We start from the raw sequence: 26,132 nt of genomic DNA, 5'->3' as shown, positions 1-26,132 counted from the left end.
TTATCTTTCCATACTGTTAACAAAAATATTACATCTTTGAAAAAAAAGGAAAAACATTATTCCCAAAGCTAAAACAGACAAGGCTTTGAACTACTTAGAGATAAATCAGCTCCTGGTTACCGATAAATCAAAAGGAAGAAAAAGAGACGCTTTCAAACCAAGTCAGACTCTCTAATATATTCCAGTGCTAATTTCCAAATCAGCTTTATAATCCACACATATACATTCAAATTCTGCCGAAATGTCACACAAGCCACTGCTGAAAGCATTTTTATTTCTCTAAGGAAAAAGTGAGGTCGTCAGAGAAGCAAACCTCAAGTAAAACGTCTTGCCTCTGATTCAGATAAATAAATAGTACCCGTCCCATATATTCTTGTTCATAAAAATGGCATTCCTCACGAGTGTATGCAGATTTGCCTCCACTTCATTTAAATGTTAGGGTCAGGCCTGTGCCTCGGTGGTCACAGGCATAGGTGAAGCCCTGGGTGTGATTCCCAGCACACTAACAAATAGAAATGCTGACTTCGAGAAGGTTGAGGGGCTACTGTCCTTCACCCGGGGGATCTGATGCTTGTCTGGATAGAATTTGATGGGACTAAGCTAAATTACAGAATGCCCAACTGGATTTGGAACACCATTTAGTGATGTGTGGGAAACACACAAAGACACACACACACACACACATACCCCCCCATCCAGGCACACTAGCTCCCATGAGTTGCTAAGAATGTCATGGTGTGCTTACTGGTTATTGAGAATTGGTTTGTCTTCTATGTGCAATCTTCAGACTGGAGACTGAGCAATCCCTGGGTGATCCAAGACCCTCCACCTTTTCCATACATGTCTTTTATGACTGCTGTGATTGAGATATCAATTATCCACCATGGGCTGGAGCAACAGTAGAGCGGGTAGAGTGTTTGCTTTGCACGCGACTGACCCAGGTTCAATTCCTCTGCCCATCTTGGAGAGCCCGGAAAGCTGCAGAGAGTGTCTCGCCTGCACAGCAGAGCCTGGCAAGCTCCCCGTGGCATATTTGATATGCCAAAAATAGTAACAGCAAGTCTCACAATGGAGACATTACTGGTGTCCACTTGAGCAAATCAGTGAGCAACGGGATGACAGTGATGCAGTGATATAGTGATATAAGTCACACATGTAGAGACTGTGCCCATCAATGTTTTTTTTTTAAGGTGAGTCCTAGAATTGTACAACCATCCCCATGAGGGCACATTTCACTGCATCCCCTCAAAAGAACTCCTGTACGCATTCCTAGACAGCCTCCATTCCTCTAGTCCCTCGAATCCTGGGGGATCACAAAGGTACCTTCTGTCTCCATGAATCCTAGACATTTCATGTCAATGGAGTCATGAACGCCGTCTCTGGACACTGGCTTCATTCTCTGACTGTTTTCAAGGTCTCATCAACTTGTAGCAGCACCTCGGTCTCCTTCCTGTCTATGGATAAGCCCTCCTTGATTATTCTCTCACCAGTGGGCAGACATTCGTGTTGCTCTCTGATTTACTTTTTGAAAGGATCCTTCTGGTTATGGAATGGAAAACAAACCCCAAAGGGGCCAAGCTGAGACAGGAGAACATGTAGAACATCCTTGCAAAGATCCAGCCTAGATCTGTGTCCTGCTTGCGTGGAAAAGTCACACATGACCACATTCCCATTTGCTTGTACCTAACCCATGTTCCTGACATTTTTCATTTTAAAACCATCACTGTCACCATCACTGTCATCCCATTGCTCATCGATTTGCTCGAGCGGGCACCAGTAACATCTCCATTGTGAGACTTGTGGTTACAAGAGCCTGGCAAGCTCCCCGGGTTGTATTCGATATGCCATAAACAGTAGCTACAAGTCTCATTTAAAACCATATCTACAGTTATTTTGGCACCCTTCTGCCTGCTTCTTGGATCACAGGTTGAAACCCCTGATGTAAATAGTGACATTTGTCTTGTTCACCAAGTTTTAGCATTCCCGGGTTTGGCCTTGCATGAAGCAATCAAAATCAGAAGCTGCAAAACAGGAATTCTTCTGCGTCTCTCCAGTTTCACTGAGATCATTTCACAGCCTCTAAAATTATTTCAAGTTCAATGATACATGTTCTGCAGTTCTTTTCTAGCCCATATTTTCCTAACAACACTGCTAACTATAATCCTGTTGCCGTCTTCTGGTCTGGCATACTAGCCGAAATGTCACAAAGAAGAGGGTTTGAAAAGCTTTTCTTCCGTGGAAGGTACTTCTCCGTCACAAGGGACAGGCTCTCTTGATGCGAACACTGTCACACAGACACTGTCTTTGTTAGATTAAATTGTTGTCGTCGTGCATATTTCAAGAGTTTTAAGCTGTTGAATATCAATAAGGGCAAGAGGAAACATGTTTATGGAACCGCTTTTTATAGATTTTTAACCCACTAGCTGCCCAGGAAAGGTGACCTGGATGAACAGAGATTTTTGTTCTACTGAATAAACACAGGAGTTGGTCAAGCATTTGGAGAAGGAAGTGTTGGAACAGAGGAAGAATTGGAAACCCCGAGGAAGAGAAGAGTCAAGAAAACTGGGCATTGCAAAACTGAAGAGTGATTTCAAGAGAGACCAAGAGAGAACGTCCGATGTGGATAAAGGAGAGGACGCAGAGAAATGCTGAGGGGTTGGTTTGCAGGTTCGTCCCGGGGAGGTCCCTCTAGCTCGGGCCACCCCCTTGGAATCATCGGTAAAGTCTAGATCATTGAATCAAAGTCTTGACATCACTCACAGCTCTGGGAATTGGCACATTTGGTTTCTGCAGAATGATGACATTTGTCAAAAAAAAAAAAATATATATATATATATATATATATATATATTTTCCCTCCTCCTCCTTCCCTTCATGTTTATTGCTACTGTCCATGTCCAGGGCACCTGACAAGTGGCCTCTGGACGTCACATAATTGCTGTGCCACCAAGGATCACAACCTTAATGCTGGAACAAAATTCACAGGGCCTCATATATGCCAAGCACAGGCTGAACCATGTGCAGAAGCACTAAAACTACAACTTTCATGAAATAACATATAACAAAAGTGAACACTGTGTTTCTTCCCACTTTGGTGAGAATTGTTTTATTTATTTTTTCTCACCAGTGCTATAACAAAATTGATAGTGTTGGGGCTGGAGAGATTGTACATCAGGTAAGGGAGGCATGCAGCCCAACCAGCACCCCATAGAGTCCCCTGCCAGAAGGGACTCCTGAATACAGAGCCTGGAGGAAGCCCTGAGAACCACAGGCTATGGCCCCCCCAAAAAAAGTAATATAACAAAATAATGTTGAAAGGATCATGGTTTGAGATTCTACTACATTAGCTGTTTCTTTATATATATTTTTTTCTATAATTATCCCAAGGTCCAAAAGGGTGTCCCAGCTTCCTGAGTGCAAAGCCAGGAGTAACCCCTGAGCATCACTGGGTGTGACCCAAAAAGCAAAAAAAAAAAAAAAAAATTAATTTCCCTGAAACTTGGCAGTTGACAAGTACACATTTTTGTGGGTCAGGAATTTGAGACAACTGAGCTGGGCCCTCCACCAAAGGTCACAGATGGCAGTGGCGGCATCAGCTAGTTTCTTGTCAAGAATCCCTTACAGACACACACACACACACACACACACAGTCACTCAGGTTCAATCACTGGCACCGCGTTTGGTCCGCTAAGGCCCCCAGAGAACAATCCTGAGCTCAGAGCCAGGAATAGCCCCAGGGACAACCCTGGGTATGACCTGACCCAGGTCTCCGCCCTCTATCTCCACCCCCTCCACCTCTTACCCCGCTACCCTCCTTCAAATAGTCCAAATGCACGCAAGCCCTTAGCAGTCACCAGGAGTCAGTTCCTCTCGCCCGCCGACAGAGGGCGCCCTGATCCTGGCCTGTGGACCCACTCCTAGGAACAGCTTCCAACATGGCAGCTGGGTTGCCCAGGGCAGCTAAGAGATGAGGCAATGGAGGGTCGGGGGCCAGCAAGAAGGAAGACCCTCCCCTTTCGTCACTTTGTCTTTGGGATGACAGTCATTCTCTCTTTAGCTCTAGGTTGTTGTGAAACTGAGCTAATACAGCAGATACTTGCCCGGTTTTGATCCCTGGCACCCTCTGTGGTCCCCTGAGCCCCTCCAGAAGTGACCCACGAGAGCAGACCCGGGAGCAAGCCCTGAGTACTGCCGGGAGTGGCCTCTCAACAAAGCCAACAAACCAAACACCAAATCTGCGGAGGCCAGAGAGATAGCTCGGGTGCAAGAACCATCTCTTGCAGGTGTCAGACCCTGAGTTCAATTCCCGATACCACATACCCTGCTCCAGTTCCTTTGCGAATGGCCCTGGTGGGCCCTGACAACTGGGTGTGGCCTCTATCCCTTTAAAAATAAATAAATAAATAAATAAATACGCCTTGATTCTGGCTCCGGCTCTGAAGAGGATGCTCTGAGCCAACGGGGATTGGAATAGTAGACTTGGGGGTTGCTGCCAGCATCTTAGAAGCTGATGCCTAGTTGACACACGAGAAATGGGCTTACGAGAACAGACGAATAAGGAAACTACGGCACATCTACACAATGGAATACTATCGCGCTGTTAGAAAAAATGAAGTCATGAAGTTTGTCTATAAATGGACGGGCATGGAGAGTATCACGCTGAGTGAAATGAGTCAGAAGGAGAGGGACAGATATAGAACAACTGCATTCATTTGTGAGAGATGAAAAAATATATAGTAGAATACTAATATCCAGGGCCAGTGAAAACAGAGGTTAGGAGGACTGGTCAACGGTTGGGACCAACCATAAGAATGTGTGGGACAGAGGGCAGGTAAGATAGAGAAGAGACCAGTATGGCAATAACAGCTGGGAATGATCACTCCGGACAAGAACTGAGTGTTGCAACACCCAAAAGGAGAGAGAGAGAGAGAGAGAGAGAGAGAGAGAGAGAGAACAAAAGGGAATGCCCTGCCACAGAGGCAGGGGGGAGGGCGGGAGGAGGGGGGATGGAATTGGGAGGTGGAGGGATACTGGGTTCACTGGTGGTGGAGAATGGACACTGGTGAAAGAAGGGGTGCTCGAACATTGTATGAGGGAAGCACAAGTATGAAAATGTGTAAATCTGTTACTGTACCCTCATGGTAACTCACTAATTAATAAAAAAAAAAACTGTTAAAAGGAATGGTGGGAGGAAAAACTGGAGCATTGGTGGGTCATGGAAAATGAGCACCAGTGGAGGGACCGGTGTTGGAATATTGTAGGACTGAAACCAGACCATAAACAGCTTTGAAACTGGGTATCTCACGGTGATTCAGTAGGAAGGAAGGAAGGAAGGAAGGAAGGAAGGAAGGAAGGAAGGAAGGAAGGAAGGAAGGAAGGAAGGAAGGAAGGAAGGAAGGGAGAAAGGAAGGAAGGAAGGAAGGAAGGAAGGAAGGAAGGGAGGGAGGGAGGGAGGGAGGGAGGGAGGGAAGTAGGGAGGGAAGTAGGGAGGGAGGGAGGGAGGGAGGGAGGGAGGAAGGGAGGGAGGGAGGGAAAAACCTCTCCTGGGACCAAGCATCTCCAGGGCCCTGGACCTGGGTGTCCCAATCAGCCTGCAGGAGTGACGGCCCCTCCCCCACACCGCCACCCCCATCACAGCTGCAGCACCTCAGAGAAAAGTCCCCAGAGCTTGGATCGGGCTCACAGCAGAAGCAGCAGGCGCAGCTCCAGCCATCGTAAGGGGTTGCTGGGAAGCGAGGCGCCAGGCCCTGGAGACGTGGGTTTGGGACTTGCCCCAAGGATGCTCCAAGAGCCCTAAGAAAGAACAGACTCCTGAGATCAGGAGCACCGGGGATGAAACGAAAAGAGGGTTCAGCTGAGTGGAACCATTTGGGAGGGAAAAGGGACATGTACAAAATGATATGATCTCGCTTGTGTGCGGGACTTCGAAGAGACGTGGGCAAGACAGCAGCGCTGGGGCCAGGCAGGGAAAACAGACCTGCACAATCACACAATCGAGCTGGGGGGGCGGGCGGGAGCAAGGAGGGCGCTGAGAGGGAGGCAACTCTTGGGGGAAGGCGGTGAGTATACTGACGTAAGGTGGTATGGGAATTATGTGCACGAGAAGCCATCACTAATGATATATTTTTTAATATTTTAATTAAATAGAATGATGCAAGAATGCTGGATCTTGGAGGTAGAGGTGGGAGGGGACGGAGGGAGGGGGAGCGCTAATAGCCGCTTCCCAGGGGTCAGCCGCACTGCCCATTGTCCGCCGCTTTCATTCTTTCCTTTCTGCGGCTGAGTCACGTGCCGGAGCTGGCCGGTGTGCGGTGGGGGCCACTGTCCATTGTTGGACGCCAACAATAAGGAGCCGAGCCCCCTGCCTGCGTGACAGCCGGAGTGACCTTTAAGGAAAGTCGTGTGACAAGGCGCGACTGGATGCCACTTAGGAACCGGGCTGGGTCTGCGCCAGTTCGGACTACACAGCAGAACTGAGACTTCTACTGCCCAGAACGGTCCCCGGGCCCATGCTAAACCCGAGGCAGTACAGTGGGACGCGACCTTGGCTGCTGGCGGGGACAGGAGTCACCGGTCAGCCGAACAGGGGACCAGGCATGGGTACCTGAGTCAGACCCATAGGACTCGGGGTCCTGGGCCACATTCCCAGCGAGGGAAGCCCCCGAGGGCGAGAGGAGGAATCTCCCGGTTCTCACGAGAGTAGCTCCAGAACCAGACAGGGCTCCGGGCAAAAAGCCTGGAACACTCTTTCCCTAGAATCCTCGGTGTTGAGACCCAGTGCCTGCCGTGCACAAGGCCACTCTCGGTTTACATCCCAGAACCACATATGGACCCCCGAACACTGCCGGGACAGACCCCTGAGCACAGAGCCAGAAGTACTCCCTGAGCACTGTGAGGTGTCGGTTCCCCTTCAAGAAAACATTTCCGGGATAGATAGCACAGAGGGTAGGACACTTGCCTTGCATGCAGTCGACTGGGATTCAATCTGTCATACCACATACCATGCCCCTGAGCACTGCCAGGAGTGATGCCTGAGCATGGAGCCAGGTGGAAGTCCTGAGCCCACACGAGGGGGCCCTCTACTCCCCCAAAAAATACGGGAAACAAATGAATGCAGAAGTTAAGAGCCGTGGTTAAACCTCAAGTGGTGTCGCACTTGATGGAAACACTTCACAAACGAGTTGCTGTACATTTTCAGAAGCTGGGGATAATAATAACAATAGCCCCCCAGATCTCCATGACTTGACCACAGTAACATTTCCTTCTTGCCCGTGAGTCTTCTTCCGGTTGGGTGTGGTGCCAGCCGGGTTAGCTGCTTGTTTGTTGTGTCCCCGTGTCGCAAGGCAAACCCACCAAGAGGCCAAAGGAAACCGTGCACGCTCAAGGGAGATTCTTCCAGTGGGGTGTGTCCTCCAGTGGGGTGTGTCCTCCAGTGGGATGTGTCGGTCGGCTCAGCCCCGAGGGAGAGCGGGCCAGGGAAGGGAAGGGAAAAGGCTTAGCCCTGCTCCAGGAGCACGCGGAAGGACTGGGAATGCTCCCCTCGGCCATGCCCACAGACAGGGCAGACCCACGGGTGGAAATGGAGCTGGGGAGATGGCCATAAGGGCTAGGGCACCTTTGGCACGGCCCCTGGGCACCACCAGGAGCGACTCCGGAGCATCATTCAAGGCAGAAGCAGCCCCTGAAGGTCAACACAGCTGTAGCCCCAGACAAACGAGCAAAAACGTTGAAAAGCACCAATGTGGCCCTGCACACACAGCAGAGAGCCGGCGCGTCCTGGAGGCGGGAGGGAATGGCCCAGGACGGAGCAGTTCAGGACGGTCCCTCCCTCCCGACCTCCTCAGGGGCCGTCTGCTCCGGATGGCGGAGAAGGTGGGTGCGAGGGTGGCTCTGCCTGCCCTCGAGCTGCTGCTCTTCCTGGGCTCAGAGAGCCCCGTCCCTCTGGGAAATACCCAGCTCTCAGCGCCCAAACAAAGGCAGAGCAGTGTACAATGAACAGCGTGCGGCTGCCCTGATCCCAGGGACCACTGGCCAGGAGCCGAACTCACTGCTCTGTTCACTGCAGACACTGCCTGACCTCACCATGGACTTTGTCTTATGCATGGATGAGAGGGCAAGTTAGATGACTGCATTTGATTTATTGGGGGGTTGAGATTCTCAATCAGTGCCCAGGACACCCCCCCAGCGATGCTCAGCCAAGCTGGAAGTTCCATTGCAGGGTCCAAGGATGCCTTACTGCTGGGGTCTTGCAATGCCTGGAACTATCCAGGGTCACCCAGGGCTGCCCCAGCAATGCTCAGGAGACCGTGGAGCACCAGGGAATGAACCCGTCAGCCATTCACATTTTTTAATGGCTTTTGGGCCACCCCCGGTGATGTGTAAGGGGTTACTCCTGGCTCAGCACTCAGGAGTTACTCCTGGAAGGCTTAGAGGACCCCGAGGGGGTGCCCCAGATGAACCCAGTGTGCAAGGCATTTAAATGTCCTACCCACTGTGCTATCACTCTGGCCCCTGGAGATGTTTTTAAAGCTCTGGACAGGCAAAAGAGCTTTCGAGCACAGAGGAACACTTGGTAGGCAAATAGTTCATTTCGTGTTAGTGTGTTCTGGGAAACTCTCTCCAGAACGTGTTTCTTCGGGAAAGTCAGATGAACGTCCTCACAGCTACAGTCTACAGCACCCGGCATGGCCCTGGAGTCCCGGACTTCTGCAAAAGAACATCACTGGGGGTGGCACTTCGGCCTCTAAGCCAGTGGCGCAGGTTGGGAAGGGTTAAAAGTGTGGCCAGTGCACTGTGCCCTCCAGCAACCCAGAAGCCCCTCCCCCCACCCTCTCTGCCCCCCCGCCCCCCGCCCCTACACCCAGCTAGCGTTGGCAAAGACAGGCTGGGATTCCAACAGGAGGGGTGACATTGAGAGGTGACCGGGACCACGTGAGCCACCGCTTTGCTGCACGCCAACGACCGACCGACCGTGCATTTCCAGCCGAGACCCTGGGGGTCCTGCAGGGCATAAGCTAGATTTGTCTTTGTGCCTGAGGCGATCCCCAATTATCCGTGCTGCGAGGCGAGCCGGCCTCCCGCCAGAGGAGAAGGTGACAGGGTTTATGGAACCGCTCTGTGATCTGACTTTATTAGCCGAGAGAGAGGGCTGCCAGCCAGGCCCACTCAAATCCTGGCTCTCGGGGAGGCCTGAGCGAGACAAGCGCCCGTCCACTCTGGGGCGGAGTCCCCTCATCTGGGAAATGGGAAAGTCGCAGCAAGGACCTGGCAGGGTCCGGTGGAGGCTGATGGAAAGGTCTCAGCCTGGCCTGCCTCCGCCGAGCTGGCCCAGTCAGAACCGCCGGTCATCGGCGCTGGGAAGAGTGGCTTGGAGTTGACATTTAGCACAGCGGTTGGGCGTTCGCCTTTCACGCGGCAGACCCGAGTTTGATTCCTCCGCCCCTCTCGGAGAGCCCGGCAAGCTACCGAGAGTATCGAGCCCACTGGCAGAGCCTGGCAAGCTACCCGTGGCGTATTGGATATGCCAAAAACAGTAACAATAAGTCTCTCAATGAGAGACGTTACTGGTGCCCGCTCGAACAAATCAATGAGCAACGGGATGACAGTGACCGTGACAGTTTTAAATAAATAAATAAATAAATAAATAAATCAGAGGGGATGCTTCCACGGTACCGGCAGCATGAAGGCTGACCCAGGAAAGAACTGCTGTGCTCTTTTTCTTCTGGGTTGGGTTTTGGTGGGGGGGCGGGGGGGGTCAGACCCAGCAGTGCTCAGGGCTTACTCCTGGCTCTCTGCTCAGAGATGACTCCTGGCCGGGCTCATACGTCATACGGGGGAATGACCCACTACCTTCCCCCACCCCCGTCCTCTCTCCCCAGCCCCTGGTGAGCCATTTTCATTGCCCTCGGCTTCAGATCCCCGACACCATCCCAGGCTGGTGGCCAGCGGGGGCCGCCCGCATCAGCTCCAAGCCTTGCTGGCGGGACTCTGCCCGTGCACCCTGCCTCAGCGGCTACCTCGGAATATGCCACTTCCCTGGCAGGAAACCAAACTGGACCCAGAGCCCCACCTGGGAGGTGACCCCTCCCCTGCACCCCTTTCCCATCATCTCTAACCATTGCCCGTGACACCCCCAAACACGTGAGTCTCTGCAACCCCCACACCCAAGCTGCTGTTCCAGGTCACCCACCTCAGATTGAAAGGGTTTCAGTCTTTCTTTTTTTTGGGGGGGCGGGGTGTCATACCCGAGATGCTCAGGGCAATACTCCTGGTTCCTACCTCAGATCACTCCTGGTGGGCTCAGGGGACCTCACAGGATGCTGAAGATCAAACTTGGGTCAGCCGCGTGCACGGCTGAGATGTCTGGACGGTGGCCAAGAGGAGAGAGGCTGGTGCCCAGCCTGCCCGTGGAGAAGGGGGCATGGGGTCCCTTGGCTGGCTTTGAGAGCACCTGGGCCTGCCCCCTTTCCCGAGCTCACCTTCCAGAATGGAAATGGCTCAGGACACGGCTGGGAGTCTTGGGAAGAAACCACAGCCTCCTGGATCCCAGCCTTGCTAAGGGTCGGGCCAGCGCTGGGCTGAGCTCACCTGAGCCGGACTTCCCTCCCCGCCCCCGCCCGCCCCCGTGCACTTTCCCCATCCCGGCCCTGCCCAGGGCAGCACAGCTGAGCCCAGGAGGAACCAACCACCCGCCCACGTCGGCAGCGTCCACTCCGCGGACACGCCCGGAAATGGAAGCATCTGGAAAATGTATTTAAAAATTGATTTAACGTTGAACCAATGTTAAATGTTTTAATTTCCAAGCAAGGCGAGTGCCCACCAAAACATCAATTAGCCCCAGCAATCAGGAAGGAATATTGGCTTCTGTGAAGGGATTCATTTATTTCAGCTCGGCTAAATATCTCACAGGGCGAAATCGATACGGCCTGGGGCCCCGAGGAAGGGAAGGGCAGCCTGGGCCTCTTCCTGCGCCCCTCAGCCGCCTGGCTCTTCTCTCCGGAGGGAGGGGAGTCACTCTTCCAGAAGGTTCTCTGGCGGCTCACAGAAAGCACCGTTCCTCCTCACGGCTCCTCTGGCTCCAGACTGGGAGAGCACGCGGGGCCAGAATGACTCCAGAGGAACGGGCCAGATCCCTTTCAATCGTGCGTCTTCCTGCTGGGGCCTTTTCAACGTCAAGATTCACGTCTCCCTGCTCCAGGTGAGGCTTTGGGTGCAGGGAGGGGGTCTCCCCACGGTCCGAAGCATCCTGGCTCCTCGCTCCCAGGCCAGCCTCGGCGGGGCATCCCAAGGGTCCTGGCAGGCGCTCACCACACCAGCCTGGGCATCAGAGTCAGCAGAAGACAGCGGGAGATGGAGACCCCTGCAAGGAAACGCCAGCCGGCCACTGTGCATGGGGCTGAGGGTGGCCTGGCCACGCCCACCCGCCTTCAGGGGATTGAGATGGGGAGGTGGGCACTGGTACAGGGGGAAGGCGCTTGTCCCGCACATGGCTGGCCCCCAACGCAATCCCTGCCAGAAGCAAACCTCGAGTACCACCAAGTGACGCCCCAAAACCAGAAAATAAAATTAAAAAAGAGAGAGAGAGAGAGAGAGATCATGAGAATCTGCCAACACCAGAACCAACTCATCTGGAGACAGTTTTAAAAATGCAAATTGTGAAAACTATGCTTTCTTTGAGGGAGCTTGGGGGATCGTTTCTATAGTTCGATACTAGAGAAGTTTCTCTGCATCAGGATGCAGATACCCGTATGTTCTGGGGTGTCACGGGTGCGTGGGGCACCCAAAACCAGGGGGAAGAGCCACAGCCTCCACTCCTGAGCGTGAGGCTGCTCTAGGTGTTGTTTTCACAGTGGCCTTTTACCAGGACCATGGTTTCTTCTCGAGGATGCAGTCTGAGTGGTGTCCGGAAAAATCAATCAATAGATAGATATGCAAATTGTTACCCAGCAATATCACTTCTGGCATCTATACCCAACACACAAAAGCTTTCCTTTTGTTTTTTTTTTTTTTTTTGGTCCCATCCAACGGATGCTCAAGGGTTATTCCTGGCTCTGTACTCAGGAATTACTCCTGGTGGTGCTCAGGGGATCATATGGGATGCCGGGGATGGAACCCAGGTCAGCCACATGCAAGGCAAACGCCCTCCCCACTGTACTGTACTATGGCTCCAGCCCCCAAAAGAGTATATGCACATCTGTGTTCACTGTCACACTTATAGCCAAGACATGGAAACAACCCCCATGTCCAACTACGGACAAATGGAGCGAGAAGTGGTGATACCCAGTGGAATACTGCACAGCTCTAAGAAAGAACAAATTCAGACAATTAGCAGCAACGGGAGTGGAAGTAGAGGGTGTCGCGCTGAGTGAGAAGGACAGGGACAGTTGCAGGATGATCTCCTAGAAAGACACCCAGCAAGGGGGTGACAACGGGCCAAAGGCAACACAATGGGAGAACTGACAAAATTGAGTTGGGGGGAGAGGGTTGAGAGGAAAGGGTGTTGGGGTCCTTGGGAGAGGGAGGTGGGTACACTGGTGATGGGGGTAGTGTTGGGAGGGTGTGCAGGAGAAACCATTAACAATAATATTGTAAACCGCAAAATCTGAATCAATAAAAGAGATTTTAACGGAAATAAAAATATAAACCGTGGGGGTCAGAGAGACAAGCCAGGGGTTAAGGGACTTGCTCTGTGTGCAGCCCAGCACCACACAGGGGTCCCTGAGCCCCTTTAGGTGTGATCCCTGAGCAGAGCGCCTGGAGTAAGTCCTGAGCACAGCCAGGGATGGCCCAGAAAGGGAAATAAAACACAGCAAATCATGGATCCTTCCCTGCAGATCCGGATTCTTCCCAACTGAGGCTGCGCCGGGGAATCCGCATCCCCAGCCTCTCTGTCATACAGAGCAGAGGAAGCAAAAAAGCAAAACAGCTGGGGTGCTGATGCTGTTGGGTGGGTGGCCCACCGCAGCCCTCACTGGAAGAGTCCGGAAGCTCCCCAGTAGAGCGGGCAGGGGGGTGCAGGTGGAGGACTGGGTCAGGCCTGATGGATCAGCAGTCAACCCTAGATACACACAGTGTTCGGAGCCACCAGGACCACATGTGTGATGCTCGGGGCTGGGATCCCACTAGTGGCCGCTCACACAGTGTGTGTGTGTGTGTGTGTGTGTGTGTGTGTGTGTGAGAGAGAGAGAGAGAGAGAGAGAGAGAGAGAGAGAGAGAGAGAAAGGAGTACCTGCCATATATGCAGGCTAGGTGTGGGGTGGGGTGATGGGAGGGAACCTGGGGACACTGGTGCTGGGAAATGTACACAGGTGGACGGATGGGAGTTGGAGCACTGTATGACTGAAATCCAATCATGAACAGCTTTGTAAGGGTCTATCTCACAGTGACTGAATAAAAAAGAAAAGAAAAAAACAGAAATCATTGATATGTCTGTACAGTATACAATATTGATAGCTGTGGGATGTATGTCTCTGATAACTCTGTATTAGGTCAGATATTGATAACTATGTAGGGCATATGATGTTGATAATATTGCAGTCTAGATGATGTTGATAATTATGTAGATGCTTATATAGGATGCATGGTATTAATATCTGGGACAAATGACATAACTTATTTCCTAATATCTTCAGAGAAAAAAAACTACCCCAGCAGTAGTAAAGTTAGCATGTTCACTTTTTTTTTGTAGGTTTACAATGCTAACAAAAAAAAATGAAGAACTTTAAGGATTCTCTAATATGTATACTCTCTTTTTATCTGAAGTAATAAACTATGATCTTGAAAAAAAAGAACTATATTGAAAATTTCTAGTATTCATATTAAACTATAAAGAAACTGTAACTTTTCTATTTTATTTAACCCAATGGATCTAGACATATAAGCAATTAAATATATTAAAACATTTTTTTAAATGTATGGAGGCTTCTTCAGACACCCCCCAGGGGCAACTTCCCTGGTCACGTGGGTGACTTCTGGGGAGACTAACTGGGGGGAGGGCTCCAAAGTCACCCATGGCAGGTGCCATCCCTCAGAATTCCTTCTCAGTCCACACAATTTGAACCATGTGTCTGTCATCTTGGAGTGTGTCATGTGGTGCACACACATACACACACATACACAAACAACTACGATTTTGGGGAGGGGGATCATCGAGAGTGGATGCATATTACACCTCAACTAAAAGCTTTAAAAACAGATAATTAAAAATACAAATCAAAGGTCCTGGCTCCCGTGCAAACACTACCACTGGCCACTGGTGTGGCTGCAGCAACTCTTCCAATTCACTCTCCTGAGGGCAGCCGGGACGTGCCCCGGCTGGAAACGCAGAGTGGCGGCTGGGTTCAGGCATCGAGTCCTAGCACCAAAGATGCTTCTCACTAAAGGCAGAAGGAGTCAGAAATGAAGAGGAGGAGGAGGAGAGAAGAAAGACGAGGGCAAACGCCCTCTCTCCACTTAGGCCCCTTGTGTGTTCCTTCCCCGGTCGCATCAGGCTTAAAATCATCTTGTCCGGGGCCAGAGCGATAGTACAATGGGGAGGATGCTCGCCTTGCATGTGGCCGGCCCGGGTTCGATCCCCAACATCCCCAAAGGCCCCCCGAGCCCCTGCAGGAGTGAGCCCTGAGCACCACCGAGTGTGGCCCCCAAATTAACAAACCAACCAAAAAGTCAACTTGTTCATTTACATTGTAGCCTATCCCCAGCCGACACTGCAGGGTTGGTATCTAGTATAGGTGCCCTAGGAGGTGCCCCGTGTGTGCCCGTGTCACTTATTACTCAACCCTGGGGGCAGTGAGAAGGCGGCAGGACGCAAAGGAACCAGAACCGCTTACAAACGCTTGGGAGGATGTTGGCTTTTTCTCTCCGGTCTTTGATCACAGACGACCCCCCCTCCGCCCCCCAATGGCTCTTTGGAGCCTTCTGCCCGGGGACTGGAACGATGCACCAGAGCGCAGGGAGCAGGACCCGGGGACCCCCGCCGCCCGTCTTGCTCACCTGGGGGAGAACCGGAGTTGGGGGTCTCGGTGGGGCTGGCGCTCAAGGGCGCGTCCAGCCAGGAGCGAGTCCTGGCGCCATCTAGCGCCCGCTGCAGGCTCTGCAGCTGCAACACGCCGAGTTGCCGCCGCTGGGCGGGGGTCACCGCGGCGGCGTTCTCGGGGCCCAGGCGGGCGATTTGCTCCGGGGACAGCGCCTGCAGGGGCGAGAGGGGACGGGGCACAGCGCTGCTATTCCCGGGCACCATCTGTGCTCCTCTTGAGGACTTTTCTTCCAACTCAGATCACTCGGATCCCAGAGATTGTCCAGGGGGTCGTTAATAAAACAACGCTTTGCATCCTGGTTGGATCCCAGCACCCAACATCCCCCCGCCCCTTCCAGGGGGGCAGCCCAGTTGGGTCCCAACCCCAAACACCCACCAGGGGTGATCCCTGAGCACAGAGCCAGCAGGAGCCCCTGAGAACCCCCAGGTGTGGCCCCAAAACAAAAATAAATAAAATTAGATCACTCAAAACTCAAAACTCACAATTCACTCAGAACTCGAAACTGACAATTTTTCTTTTAAATGGAAAATCTGCCGTCAGAGACAGAAGGCAGGATGCCAGGTCCTTTCCTGGCCCAGTGCTCACCGGGTTTGACCTGAGTGACTCGAGCAACACTGGGTGTAGCCCAAAGTCCCCAACACACACCCCACTGCACACATGCCCTGAGGGTTTTTAAGGAAATTTCAAAAAAAATGGCAAAACAGAATGATTTCCCATCTGTAATCGTTATAAATAGGCACAAAAGAAATATTTAATTCCAACTAAATGTGTGGGCCAACAACATCTGAAGATCTTATCTCTTTTAAAACAGGCCAGAAGAAATCTGGAAACAAACTGAATGGCCCAGAGCAGCCAAGTGGATAAAGAAACTATGGTACGTCTACACAATGAAACATTATGCAGCTGTTTGGAAAAAAATGAAGTCATGAAATTTGCTAATAAATGGACAGACATGGAGAGTATCACGCTGAGTGAAGTGAGTCAGAAGGAGAAGGACAGAAATAGAATAATTGCACTCATTTGCGGGATATTTAAAAAATATGAGACTAATATCTAAGGCCAGATTTAAAAATAAAAAAGGGCCCCAGAGGACTAGTCAAGAGTTGGAAGCTTGCCACAGGGTGTGGTGCATGAAGGGAAGTTAGGAGAGAAGGGACCACGATGAATAGTTAGAAAATAGCTAGAAAAAAATAGTTTAAAAAATATTTTTAACTATTTAAAAATATTTAACTCTTTTTTTTCCTAAAAAATAGAAATGATCACTCTGGATAAGAACTGAGTGTTGAAAGTAGGTAAAGGGATGTAGGGATATGAGAATCTCCCAGTATCTGTATTGCAAGACATAACGCCCAAAGGGGGGAGAGAGAGAGAGAGAGAGAGAGAGAGAGAGAGAGAGAGAGAGAGAGAGAGAGAGAGAAGTGGGGGAGTGGGCATGGTGGGAGAGAAACAGGGAACAGGGGACACTGGTGGTGGGAAATGTACACTGGTGAAGGGACTGGTGCTGGAACATTATATAACTGAAACCCAACCATGAGCAACCTGGTTACTGTGTATCTCACTGGGATTCACTCAAATAAATAAATAAATAAATAAAAAATAAGACAGGGCCAAAGAGAGAGCACAGGGGTGAAGACACTTGCCTTACGTTCATTTGGTCCCTGAGCACAGAGCCAGGAGTAGCCCATGAGCACTGTAGGATACAGCCCAACCTCCCCACCCCCCCTGCAAAGTAAATAAATAAACATTTTTTTTTTTTTGCTTTTTGGGTCACACCTGGCGATGCACAGGGGTTACTCCTGGCTCTGCACTCAGGAATTACCCCTGGTGGTGCTCAGGGGACCCTATGGGATGCTGGGAATTGAACCTGGGTTGGCCACGTGCAAGGCAAACACCCTACCCGCTGTGCTATTGCTCCAGCCCCAAATAAACATTTTTTTAAAGGGGGTTGAGAAAGTGTTAGGGAGATGTTGAAAAACAGACACTTCCTCCATACTGAGACTTCCTCCTTGAGGTAACCGGGCGCCTTAGAGGGAGCCGGAGTTTCTCAGCAGTGACTTCATGCTTCACACTCTGCCACGGGCCTCCCTGAGCAGCCCACTGAGGAAAGACGCCATGTCGAAAGGTCAAAGGTCTGAATCCGAGGCACCGCAGCACTAGCATGCAGGAGCTGTGTGACCTGGTGCAAGTTAGACAGCCTCTCTGGGCCCTTGAGACTAGAGGCAGGACAGCACCCAGAGCTCTGGTGTGGGTCCCAAACTTTCCGGTGTCCACCTGAGCCCCAGGGCAAAGCGAGTCTCTCGGGGCTCAGAGGAGGGAGATGGGATGTGTTCGAAGCAGGCACCCAGAGGGGCGAACAGTGCCGCAAGCCTGAACGTCACTAAGGTCCCTCACAACAACGTTTCCTGGGGTCACTTCCAACCTAGCAGCTACAAGACTGGCCAGGGGGTCCGGGATGAGAAGGGCTGCAGACTGCACTTAGAGGCAGCCTCTGAAATCACTTTGCTGGGGCCGGAGCAATAGTACAGCCAGGAGGGTGTTTGCCTTGCACGTTCAGCGGACCCGGGTTCGAGCCCCAGCATCCCATAGAGTCCCCCAGCACCACCAGAAACAATTGCTGAGTGCAGAGCCAGGAGGAACCCCTGAACATCACCAGGTATGACCAAGAAGACAATCAATCGATCAATCAATCAATCAATCAATAAGTAGAATAAAGTCCGCTTTGCTATTTTTAAGAGCTCCACTCTGGTCTTTCTCTTGCTTAGAACCCATACCTCCGCTACCTCGGGTGCCGTGTCAAACCCCTGCACTAGACAAACAGGCCTTGGGCTCTGGGTCCTGCCGCCCTCTCCCTCTTCCCCCTACACCCCACTCCCCACTAGCTTCTTTGCGTGAGTGAGCTCCCCACCCCCACCCCAGGGCAACACAGCTGCCACCTCCTTCAGCCTGGGGCACAGCCCTTCCCTCCTCACCCTGCCAGCCTGCCTGCAAGGTTAGGCTCCTCCCTTCAAACAAGGATGCACTCACACACACACACACATACACACACACTCACCTCCCACACACATACACACACTCATACACACACACCCACACACACACTCACTCACTCACACTCCCCACACACACACACTCACATGCCCCCCACACACACTCACACACACTCATACACACAAGCACTCACCCCCCACACATACACACACTCATACACACCCACACACACACTCACAGTCCCCACACACTCACACACACTCACATACTCCCGAACACACACTCACACACACTCACATACCCCCATACACACACTCACACACACTCACATACCTCTATACACACACTCACACACACCCCATACACACACTCACACACACGCATACCCCCACACACACACTCAAACTCTCACACCGCCCCCCCACACACACCCCACACATTCACTCACACACTCACACACACTCACATACACACTCACACAAACACACCCTAAGTGTTCTCCTGGCTTACCTACAGTGCCCCATTCTAAAGATTCTTTTGCCGACGTGGCTAACTCACAATCCAGAGGCCAGACCGAACCTCTGGGCTTACTGCTTTGTTTCCCAAGAATAAGTGGAGCGTGGTCGGCAATATTTCCGCTTCCGGAGACCTTACATGCAACTGGAGGTTTCTGATTTATCCCGGGGCGTGATCCTGGATGGTCCCCAGTCTGCCGGAGGTGAGACACAGGACGCCCAGCTCAGCAGGTCTGCCCGCTCCCCTCCCCCCTCCCGCCCCTTCTCGGCCCGCTGCTTTCTTTCTGCACAGTCTAAGCTCACCCCCTCACCCTGCACCCCCGAGCTCCTAGCTCAGAGCTGATCGGGACGCAGGCGGTGAGGAAGACGGTCTGAGTACTAGAACGTGGGCTCACGACTGCCCTCCCCACAGGGTAGAAGAAGGTGCCGGGGCCCAGGGTCCGGCTGCCTGGTCTAACCGCAGCACCTCAGAAGGGAAAGCTCGGTGACCTCAAGGACTATGTCCTCAAACTAGTGACTGAACCTGTGCAGGGGGAAGGAGGGGGACCTGTCCTTGGTGCTGACGGGGGTCAAAGCCAAGAGCATGGCCTCCTGGGAGTTAGCCCGGTCCCCTTCTTAGCCACAGTGGTGGGGAGGGTAAGGTTGGCTTAGACCAAACGGTGATCAGCTGATGCGATAGCAACGTGTCCAGAATCAAAGATCACCCCATCCCCCACCCCCCAGGACAGGACTTATGGGCCAGGAAGCCCCCAGGATGTGTTCTGTGGTTCCTCACATCCGTCCTCTAAGATAACAGAAGGCCAGACCAGGAGCACCCTTTCCACTGGTCCCTCTCCCGCCCCCACCAACTCCCACCAGCCCCCAGACAACTTAAAGTCTCCCTCAGTCTCTTCCAGGGTGAGCTCTACCCCAGCCTTAACAGATGGTCGTAGGGCCCCACCCAGGAGTGCACCCCAATCAACTTCTCCTTTCCCTTCGCTTTGAACTTGTGTCTGTCCCTCTGTCTGCACCGGACAAGGTCCCCAAGCCTATCTGGGAGAATGTGTTCTCAGGTGACCAAAGCGCCACCAGACTGTCCCTAGCAATCAGCAATCACCTGGCCCCGTCTTGCTGGCCAGGAATCCAGGTTGCCCCCCATTGCAGCTGATCCCATCTTCCTCTTACCTTTGCCCACGTCAACGAATCACTTGGCCTAAGGATTTGCTCTCTCAAGCAACTCAAGTACGTTAGCTTCCATTCATTTTTGAAAAGAAAATGTTACTCAGGCCCACAATCCCTCCTCTGCCATTCCTGAGGTCTGAGAACTGGAAGTTCATTCCGGAAGTTGGACACACACTTACTGGCTAGTGAAACCTGACCCAACTTGACGTGACGCCATTTTTAGTCTCTGTTTAGGCCAATTAGTCTGACTTGTCACCGAGGTCTTTGCAGAAATAGGAATGTGTTGGCTTACAAGGTGCTTCCCCAGAGACTGCTGAGGGTGCTAAGTCAAACACAGTCCGCTCACAGAGTGATCTTCCTAAAGTCAGGAAAATGCTGAGTTCTGAAATAGATCTGCCCCCAAGGGTTATGGATGAGGGAAGATGAACTTGTCATATCATCAGAAATGGAAAATCAGTATCCGGCGCTAGGAAGAGAAGGCAAACATAAAATTTTCTCTAACTAAAACAAATCAAAATCTTTTACGGAAAAGAAAAACAACTTTAAAAATACTTTAAAATAATAATAATAGATAATGGTGCTGGAATTGGTGTTGGAATATTGAAAGTCTATAACAAATCATCACGAGCAACTCTGTAAACCACCGTGTTTATATAAAGTGTAAGGAAGACATTGAAAAACATAAATAACATTAAATGGCAGAAATTACATAAGTTTAAAAAAAATTTAAAAACTGCCTCAAAGGGTCTTGTGAGCCACCCATGGTTGACACACAAGTTGTTTCTGATCCTGTCAGCAGAAACCTGACTGCAAGAGCCTGAGTCCAGGGCCATCTGCCTCCCTGTAATCTGAAATGGGGTCAAGCTCCCATTATCCTTGAAGCACCGAGGACCTACTTTGAATATCTCATCAGGAAAGCGTTTGATTGCTGATGGCTGGAAATGCGGCATCAAATCCTTGTCGAGTGTTTGGAGCTCTTCCTCCGTTAATCCAGCTGGGGAGAGAAAACGAAGCACAGGGCATGAATTCCAGCCCGAGGAAGCCTGCTTGTTTTATTAATGACGCTGCCTAATGGACAGATCTGTGCATTCCAGGCAAGTTTCGCTCCTGCTGGGAGACCCCAGAGTCACACTGCGGACTCCGTGGCTTTCATCCGGCCCAACCTTTTTTTTTTAATGTGGGTCACATTATCCCTGATTTGTCTCCCACCGCAAAATGTATGGCCCAGAGGGGCTTCACTCTGCACAACTTCAGAATATCCAGGAGCCTATTTTATCACATCCAAAAACACACTCGTGTAAATCTCCCTTTAAAAGGGAGATTTGTGGCCCCGACTGCCTGCAACTTCCTGTTATGAAGTCTGAGATTTGCTTTAATGTAAAGTTCTTCCCTCTGCCTCGTGGCTATGGCAGAGGAGCCTGGTGGTTGCTCCCCATCTCCCACCTGGTTGGGGTCCTAGCTGTCACACCGACAATCTGCATCCGGGTGCCAGCTCAGTGTACCAACGGCCTTGGTCCAGAGGCTCCCACATGAATCACAGAATGGATTAGAGCCCTAGAGAGATGTCTCTGGACCCCAACCATTTATAATTTTAGAATCCCAAAAGCACGCAGCTGCTTTTGCGGCCACGCGACCTCTCGTGATATTCTAAATAAGCAATAGGAAATAAATTATCTAGTGTCTGCCCCTGGCAGGCAGGCTTGAATGGTGGTGGGAAAATTCAAGCAAACTAGAATGCCCCAAAGTAGAGAGAGATTATGGGGGAAATTGTCTGCCACAGAGGCAAGGGGAGGGCTGGGATGGGAGTGAGGGTGGGGGGGGGGGGAACTGGGGACATTGGTGGTGGAGAATGTGCACTAGTGGAGGGATGGGTGTTCAATCATTGTCTGACTGAAACCCAAACATTTGTAACTGTATCTCACAGTGATTCAATTTTTTTTAAAAAATCTTCCTTCCCGGGCATCCTTATACTTCCTGCTGGCTTTTTGGTCCTCCAGAGAGAAGGTCAGGAAGGGAGAATGGGACCCCTTCAGGGTGCTTCTTACCCGCGATCATCCCAAGTTCCTGCAAGACGGAGCTGGACCACTGTGAAGGAAGCCCAAACACAACCTCGGCCTTCTTCTTAAACTCAGCCAAGACCTGGACGCTGCAGGGCAAGGTTCCAACACTGGCCATTACCAGCCTGAATCCGAGGGAGAGACGGCGTGTGAGTGAGCCTGAAAGACTCTCCAGACCAAAAGGGAAAATAAAGGCAGTGCAAATGTAAGCAGACTGCACCGGGGAAGGATCCAGCTAATCCACTCCCTACGTTAGCCCAGAGAGGCGGCCGAGAACACCCTGCTGAATGAATCCTTAAATCAATCCGCCATTCGCCACTGGCGCGCTGTCGCTTTGGTTACCTGAACTCTGAGGTCTTGATGAGGGAGATTTCAGTCGTGTTCAGAGTACACAAGCACACACCAAGCCCGACTAAGTGGAAACTCTTGAGATCCTGGATGTGGCAGCCAGCGTCCTCCAAGAAGCCTTGCAAGATGGACCTAGCCTACAGACGGGAGGAAGGGGAGCGAGGATGACCAACCCCCCCAGAATGGAAAAGATGCCTGAGCCTCTGACTGATGCCCCACTCTCGATGAACGTTCTGTTCACTGCATCAGACCGATGGCCCCAAGGCGATGCCTCAGTATGTCACGGACTGACAGATGCATCTTTCCAATGGCAAGTCGTAGTGTCCCTTGCCAGCCTTAAAGGAACTTAAAGCCTGAATCTCAGCCATCTTTTCTCCTTCACTCACACATGACCACCAGCGCCTTTGGGGCATTTCAGCTTTTCTGCATCAGCAGACAAACTTTTCAGAACTTTTGTTATTTTTGTTTTCTTTTTACACGCCACTGCCTTACGACCTGTCTGCTCACCATGTTTATTACTTTTAGCAGGTTAGAGAGATAATACAGCAGGGAAGGTGATTGCCTTGTACACAACCAACCTGGGTTCAATCCCCGGCATCCCGTGTGGTCCCCTAAGGACCCCCAGGAATCATTCCTGAGTGCAGAGCCATCAGTAAGCTTTAGCACACTGAGTAGGGCCCAAAAATCAACAGCAGCAACAACAAAAATAATTTAAGGCTCTGTTTTGGTTTTGGTTTGTTTTGTTTTTTACTTTTTTGTTTTTGACTTTTTGGGTCACACTGGTGATGCTCAGGGGTTACTCCTGACTCTGCACTCAGGGAATTACTCCTGGTGGTGCTTGGGGGACCATATAGGATTCTGGAGATCAAACAAGACAAGTGCCCAATTCACTGTACTATCACTCCAGCCCTGTTTATTATATTTATCCCAAAGTAATCTTGGTTTTACTATCATTGTCCACTAGTTTTTCTGTTAATTAATTTTTATTATCTTATTGTCAGACTGGAGCAATAGCACAGCAAGTAGGGCGTTTGCCTTGCACGCAGCCGACCCGTGTTTGATTCCTCCGTCCCTCTCAGAGAGCCTGGGAAACCACCGAGAGTATACCGCCCACACAGCAGAGCCTGGCAAGGTACCCGTGGTGTATTCGATATGCCAAAAACAGTAACAACAAGCCTCACAATGGAGACGTTACTGGTGCCCGCTCAAGCAAATCGATGAACAATGGGACGACAGTGCGATAGTGCTATTTTATTGTAACTTAGGTAGAATCTTCCAGTACTTAATCTTTCTTTCTGGTTTGTTTTGTTTTACAGAGTTCCCTCATGCTCCTTTCATTCAATTGCAAATGTACATTCGTTCACCATTTTTTAATAGCCAAAAAGTTTCCTGCTATGTAGTTGTGCCACGTTATTTTAACCAATCATTCATCCAATCAACGTTACCCAACTAGTAGACTCTCAGTGGCTCCCACAGCCTAGCTCCTGTAAACGATACTTCAGCAGAGTTTCTGGAAAGATAGTACAGCAGGTATAATGCTTGACCTGTATAGGCTCGACCAGGGTTTGGTCCCCAGCATCCCATATGGTCCTCACAAACCCCAGGAGTGAGCACAGAGCCAGGAGTAAGATCTGAGCAGCGCCAGGTATGGCCCAACACTAAATAAATAAATAAATAAACACTGCAAGAATGGAGAATAGCAGTTTGTGTTAATGTTTTTGTATTCTTTTGATAGATATCCAGAAGTGGGAGTATTGAGGATTATTGAACCATATGGTAGCTCTATTGCTTGCTTCTTGAGGAGCTTCAATGCCGTTTTCAAGGCAGTTGCACCAACTTACATTTCCCCCAATGGTACATGTGAAATCGCAATAGAAATATAGAGGATGGCCCATTTCTCCGCGCCCGCACCCCCAGAATGACTGACGAAGAGGATGGAGCTGCTTGGGACACCGGCAGCCCACCAGCAACCTGCAGTATGTGACTTGAGAGTTTCCGCCAGGTCCCCCGAGCGGGGGCCTGGCGTTTCTCTTTTTTTTTTTCTTTAATCTATCTCTCTTCCCCTCAACCTCTGGGCACAGCACAGCATCTACCCCACTTCTGAGCACAAAATGGAGAGACGCACCCAAGTGCGTGGCGCGGCTGGCGGGGGGATCGAGGGCGGGGAAGTACCGGTCTCCGCCCACATCGGACACTTAAAGAGAATGCAGCCACGTGGGCTTTCCCATTTCTCCGCGCCCGCACCCCCAGAATGACTGACGAAGAGGATGGAGCTGCTTGGGACACCGGCAGCCCACCAGCAACCTGCAGTATGTGACTTGAGAGTTTCCGCCAGGTCCCCCGAGCGGAAATCTCTCTCTCTCTCCTTCAACTTTTACCCTGGACTTTAGACAGAAACCCAGAACCTAATACTAAGATGACCTAACGTCATCTTAGTATCAGCAGTATGTAATGGTTCCTTCTTAATGGGTCGGACTTTTGTGGGTGATCCTAACAAGAATAGTAAGTATTTTGTTGAAATATTGAAGGCAATCAAAATGGTAGCCATCTCTCTAGACTGAACTAAGCTATATCCCCACGCCGGCTGAGAAGAAATATCCTTCTTTCTCGGGAAGAAACGTGGCGTGGTGTCAAACATAGTGTGATGTCCATTAAGCAAACAGACCTGGTGGCGTGGGAATGGGAAATAAGGGGAAAAATTAGGTACATGGACCAGCGGGACGCTGGTGGTATCTCGAGCCGGAGCCGATATCAGCGCAAGAGCTTTGGTTCCAGAAACTGCTTCCAGACACTCTACTAGGCTATCAACTAAGCCAGAGCCCCATGCCGGCTGATGACGGGAAATAACCATCCTCTTCGGTTTTTTTCCCTTTGTCAGACAGCGTGGCGATTACTAAACAGGCGTGAACTCGGTGGCGCGGGGCAAGGGGGAAAAAGAAAAGTTATGTAACAAACAGCAGGACTTAATATCTCTATATGCTTAGTAATGGAGAATTATCAAATGCCTCATTGGCAATAGGACTGTCTTTTTCTTTTTGGGGGGAAACCCCAGCAACGGTAGTGAGTTGTGTGTTGAAACATGGAATGTAATCGAGATAAGCGCAAATGAAGTGAAACTTATCACGTACAAGGGTGGGGACTAGGGAGGTGGGAGGGGGCGGCAGATATACTGGGGGGGTTGGGGATGGAAGATGGGCACTGGTGAAGGGAGGGGTGTTTGAATATTGTATAACTGACATAATCCTGAGAACTTTGTAACCTTCCACTTGGTGATTCAATAAAAAAAATTAAAAAAAATAAAAAAATAAAAAAAAAAAGAAATATAGAGGATGATAAAGGTTACTATAAACAACAGTATGCCTGCAAATTTGATAACCTAGAAGAACTGGATCAATACAGTCTGCTGATATCAAAACATAAGAAACAGAAAACCCAAAATGACCAATCACAAATATGATCATTGAAGTCTTTTGAGTCAAAACATAACAGAACCTGGGAACCGGTAACACTGGTGCTGGGAATTGTACGCAGGGATGGGATGGTTGTTAGGACACTGTGTGACTGAAACCTAATCATGAACAGCTTTGTAAGGGTCTATCTATCTCACAGTGATTCAATTTAAAAAATTATATTAAATTAATCCACAAAAGTTCTAAACCAAACATCTTTACTTTTTGATCCAATTTTCAAAGAACATGGGCTTGTTCTGAGAAAGAAAGAAAGAAAGAAAGAAAGAAAGAAAGAAAGAAAGAAAGAAAGAAAGAAAGAAAGAAAGAAAGAAAGAAAGGAAAGAGAGAGAAAGAAAGAAAGAAAGAAAGAAAGAAAGAAAGAAAGAAAGAAAGAAAGAAAGAAAGAAAGAAAGAAAGAGAGAGAGAAAGAAAGAGAGAGAGAGAGAAAAAGAAAGAAAGAGAGAAAGAAAGAAAGAAAGAAAGAAAGAAAGAAAGAAAGAAAGAAAGAAAGAAAGAAAGAAAGAAAGAAAGAAAGAAAGAGAGAGAGAAAGAAAGAGAGAGAGGAAGAAAGAGAGGAAG

The 26,132-nt window shown here is 50.4% G+C and overlaps 1 protein-coding gene and 1 pseudogene across 1 annotated transcript in view; one reads left to right on the top strand and one right to left on the bottom strand.

The window, feature by feature from the left end:
- Positions 1-10,874: 10,874 nt before the first annotated feature.
- Positions 10,875-26,132, bottom strand: part of OTOA (otoancorin) — an 88,474-nt gene continuing 73,216 nt past the window's right edge. The window contains 6 exon segments of the mRNA XM_055136800.1: positions 10,875-11,359; positions 14,243-14,375; positions 14,992-15,187; positions 20,596-20,693; positions 21,745-21,881; positions 22,099-22,241. Coding sequence (XP_054992775.1) covers positions 11,179-11,359; positions 14,243-14,375; positions 14,992-15,187; positions 20,596-20,693; positions 21,745-21,881; positions 22,099-22,241 — 888 coding nt within the window. The 3' untranslated portion in view covers positions 10,875-11,178.
- On the top strand, positions 11,673-11,900 carry LOC129404482 (small nucleolar RNA U3; annotated as a pseudogene).

This window comes from Sorex araneus, chromosome 4, assembly GCF_027595985.1.
Source record: "Sorex araneus isolate mSorAra2 chromosome 4, mSorAra2.pri, whole genome shotgun sequence".
Taxonomy (NCBI): domain Eukaryota; kingdom Metazoa; phylum Chordata; class Mammalia; order Eulipotyphla; family Soricidae; genus Sorex; species Sorex araneus.
Note: the sequence above shows the minus strand (reverse complement) of the source record. Positions and strands in the feature narration are given on the sequence as shown.